The 4,571-nt window shown below is 33.8% G+C and overlaps 1 protein-coding gene across 1 annotated transcript in view; it reads left to right on the plus strand.

Annotated features, from left to right (window-relative positions):
* The window catches only part of LOC115234791 (laminin subunit gamma-1), a 16,040-nt gene that overhangs the window by 2,802 nt on the left and 8,667 nt on the right, over positions 1 to 4,571 (plus strand). Inside the window, exons 4-11 of the mRNA XM_029806127.1 lie at positions 257 to 462; positions 809 to 912; positions 1,910 to 2,098; positions 2,262 to 2,487; positions 2,697 to 3,126; positions 3,269 to 3,626; positions 4,016 to 4,204; positions 4,292 to 4,477. Of these exons, the coding sequence (XP_029661987.1) occupies positions 257 to 462; positions 809 to 912; positions 1,910 to 2,098; positions 2,262 to 2,487; positions 2,697 to 3,126; positions 3,269 to 3,626; positions 4,016 to 4,204; positions 4,292 to 4,477 (1,888 nt within the window). The remainder of the gene's footprint in view (positions 1 to 256; positions 463 to 808; positions 913 to 1,909; positions 2,099 to 2,261; positions 2,488 to 2,696; positions 3,127 to 3,268; positions 3,627 to 4,015; positions 4,205 to 4,291; positions 4,478 to 4,571) is intronic.

Here is a 4,571-nt window from a genome sequence, read left to right on the forward strand (position 1 = left end):
TATATGTATATATAATTTCATTTAATTTATAAAATCTAAGGAAACTTTTTATAAAATTTTAATTATAAAGTATTATTCTTGGAAATTCTAAGTTAGGAATTGATTGGAAATTAATCTTTTCTTTCTTGATGAGGACAGGAGATTACTTAACTGATTAAATTGCAGAATTAAAATTTTTTCATGGACTCTTTTTTTTATCATGATTAATAATTATCTAATGTACGATATGACAGACGCGATTTTTTTTTTTATATAGGAATGGGTACAAGCGACAGATTTGAGGATCACTCTGGACAGATTAAACACATTTGGCGATGAAGTTTTTGGCGACGCGCAAGTACTGAAATCTTATTACTATGCAATAGCCGATGTAGCGGTCGGTGCAAGATGCGCTTGCAATGGCCACGCCGGAGAATGCGTAAATAGTACCAGTGTCGACGGTAGAACTCGCAGAGTTTGCCGGTAATAACTTTATCTCATTTAATAATGATTTTTCAGCATTTATAATAATATATTTAGATTTATTTATCTCTTTCTTTTTTTTAAATTTTTTTTTAAATATTAATTGCTGCGGAAATTTTGACAGGGTTTTTATATATACTCCATGTTATATCTTGTAAGGAGATCTTATATTAATTGCATTCTGTAAAACAGTAATCAAAATTAGAATCTAAAATTAATTTAAGTTTTAAGTGAAATTAGAATCCTCACGATACTGAATATAGGAGTAATTCTCATCTTTTTGTTGCCGTTTTTAATGAAATTCTAAATAGTGCTAAATTACAGCTATAAATTAAATCTTTTGCAGATGCGAGCACAATACCGCTGGTCCAGACTGCAATGAGTGCTTACCCTTTTACAACGACGCTCCTTGGGGTCGTGCGAAAACTACAGATGCACACGAATGCAAACGTGAGTATTTAGTAAATATTTTATAATAATCTTTATTTTAATATTTTTTATGAAAATTGATTCCCAAAATATTCATATTTAGATCTTTAGCATCATAATATTTCCATTTACTTGATATTATGTCTTTACATAACATTTTCATATTTATTTTTCGTAATTAATATACACATACATATTTTAATACATTTGTATAAAGAATAATAATCAGTATAAAGAATAAAATGAGAACCATGACGCGCGTTACAAAAATCATAAGCGCGCAGACTGCACCTTCACCAGTATTACCTGATACCAGCTTTGCCTTTTACGTGCATCTCCTGCTCGCTCGAGTGGGGATGCACGGCTTGCGGAGAAGGTGCACAGCCGCTCGATGCACTTTTGTCCGCATTCAAGAGACCGCAATTAGAGATAGATTCTCGACGGATATATCGAGGAAATGTAATCTTAAACGAGATGATTATAACTTTTAAAGTGACAGTGACTTAAAATGCGTAATTCAAAATAACAACAAACGATTGGACAGTTATATATTTGTGTAATTAAATATATAATTATATAATTAAATAATTATAATTCAATATTGCGTATACTAATAAATGATAATAATAAGAGTTAAATTATAAAACAGTGCGTCGCATTGAGAAAATGAAACTGATCGTGTTATTAATGATAGCGGATTGCATATCAACAGGAAATGGAATACTCCCTTGGTATCCGGAATCTAGTAATTAATTTTTACATCAGATTATATATGTTAAGAAAATATAATTATTTATTATACTTTTAACATGATTATTGTTTATGAAGTATCATTCATTGAGCATTATTTTTCGAGTAATTGCATTATTTGTATTGAGAAAAAGAGCTGGCGTTTCTTTTCTTTTTTTTTTCTTTTTTTTTCATTTCTTGCGTTCTTTTTTGCATTTAGAAGTTTTGCAATTATTCCCTAGCATTGTTTACTATTCATCAATTTAATCTGCTCTATTAATTCTTACAGCTTGCAACTGCAATGGATACTCGGACAGATGTTACTTCGACAAGGAACTGTACAAGGCAACGGGTCACGGAGGTCATTGTTTGGATTGTCGAGCGAATCGCGATGGTGCCAATTGCGAGCGGTGTCGGGAAAATTACTATCAACGTCCTGAAGATGATTATTGCGTTGCGTGCAACTGCAACGAGATTGGTAAATATAATCAGGATTAATATTTATTTACTTATTAAATTATAATAATAATAAACTTATATTAAAAATAAATTTTAATAGTAATCTGGGGAATTTAAATTAATTCTTTTTAAAATTTTAAATTATATAATAATGATAAATTGAAATGTATAATAAATTGCAGGTTCGAGAAGCCTACAATGCAATAGCGAGGGTAAATGTCAATGTAAACCTGGCGTGACAGGGGATAAATGTGATCGTTGCGCAGCCAACTTTTACAATTTTGTCTCGCTGGGCTGCACTTCCTGCGAATGTAGCCTAGCGGGTTCAGCGGGCAACATTCCTAACTGTGATCCTGTCACTGGAGTTTGTGTTTGCAAGGAAAATGTCGAGGGAAAACGTTGTAGGGAGTAAGTTCTGTTATGTTATTTAATTAAATTGGAATTTTTTCCCCTAGAAAATAATTCACACACACACACACACACACACACACACACACACATTTTTAAATAAGGATCTGAGTTCCTTGAATTAATGTTTATTTAAATCTGATTTGTTTGTTCCCCCCCCCCAAAAAAAAAGTCAAACGCGAAATTGATTCAATGTCGAAATTTGCTAGATGTCGACCAGGTTTCTTCAATCTAGCAGTGGACAACGAGTTCGGCTGTACTCCCTGTTTCTGCTACGGACATTCCTCGGTCTGTCGACCGGCGACCGGTTACTCAAAAGTATTCATTGAAAATATGTTTGTGCGAGGAAACGAGCGCTGGTCTGCATCCGTGGCCGGTAATCCGATTCCAATGTATTATGATGCATTGACTCAGACAATCTCCGTCAACGCGCTTGATCGCGACAACGTGTACTTCCTCGCGCCCGATAGATTTTTGGGAGACCAGCGAGCGTCGTATAATCAAGACTTGTCATTTATATTGAGGATAGGAGAAACTGGTCCGGCTCCTACGGCTCGCGATGTAATTTTAGAGGGTGGAAACGGCGAGCAGATCACGCAACCAATCTTCGGTCAAAATAATCGCTTACCGACTGTCACAGTAAGTATTTTTGCTTTACTGTCTTTTATTTTCTTCTCTTTTATCAGTACGCACGTAATATCCATGTTTATTTGCTAAATTATATTTAGGTACTTGTAATTTCAATATAATATAAATATTAATGTAAATTTTACTTTTGCAGCCTCAAGAGTATCGTTTCAGATTACACGAGCATTCCGGCTACGGTTGGCAACCTCGATTGTCTTCTCGAGCCTTTATGTCAATTTTGTCAAACTTGACCGCCATAAAAATCCGCGGGACGTATACTCATCAGGGCCGAGGATTTTTAGACGACGTAAAATTGGAGACGGCTCATCGCGGCGCAGCCGGTGAGCCAGCCGATTGGGTGGAGCATTGCCAGTGTCCTCATGGCTATGTCGGTCAGTTTTGTGAGTCATGTGCGCCCGGATTCCATCATGATCCGCCCAACGGCGGTCCCTTTGCCCTTTGCGTCCCTTGCAACTGCAACGGTCACGCCGACATTTGCGAGGCCGAGACAGGTATTTCAATTTTATCGTCTTTTATACTTTATATTTAACTTTATAATACTATTATAATTCGATATTTATTATCTTTATTATAAAAAAGGCACTATAAATTAATTTGATCGTAACATACAAATTAGCTGTTTTGATTTGCTTGTAAATTATATACTCTTGTGATTAAATAATTTCCAAATTCAAAGACAAAAAAGTTGATAGAAGATGATGGCTTTATTCAGTCCTTAACAATTTGCTAAATTTAAATAAACTATGCTTAATTGTGTGTGAACTATAATTATAGCTTCATAATAATTTTTGTAATATAATATTCTATAATAATAAGTAATATTCCTTTAATAATTTATATCTAAAATATATAATACAGTATTTTTCATACATTTGTTTAGGACAATGCATCTGTCAGCATAATACTGCAGGCAGTAATTGTGAGTTATGTAGTAGGGGATATTATGGTTATCCATTGAAAGGAACTCCGGACGATTGCAAATCGTGTCCTTGTCCTGATAATGGACCTTGCATTCTTCTGGGCAATAACCCTGATCCTATTTGCTCAGAATGTCCTAGTGGTAGAACTGGTAAGTGTATATATAATTATATATATATGTATATACTTGATTAATCTTTTCTTTTTAAGTTTATTAAAAATATTTGTTTTCTTATAGGACCTAGATGTGAAACATGTTCTGATGGTTATTATGGGAATCCTGAAAGAGGTTTGGCTTGCCGTCCTTGCGATTGCAATAACAATATTGACTTAAATGCAGTTAGAAATTGTAATCACGAAACAGGAGAATGTCTCAAATGTGTCAACAACACAGCAGGCTTTCATTGTGAAGAATGCCTATCTGGTAAGCATAGTGTAAAAAAATATGAAGTCTCTTAAAAGAGAAATACAGAATCTATTATATAAAAAAAATATTTAATTATAATTAAATATTATAA

This window comes from Formica exsecta, unplaced genomic scaffold (genome assembly GCF_003651465.1).
Source record: "Formica exsecta isolate Colony F162 unplaced genomic scaffold, ASM365146v1 scaffold207, whole genome shotgun sequence".
NCBI classification, from domain to species: Eukaryota; Metazoa; Arthropoda; class Insecta; order Hymenoptera; family Formicidae; genus Formica; species Formica exsecta.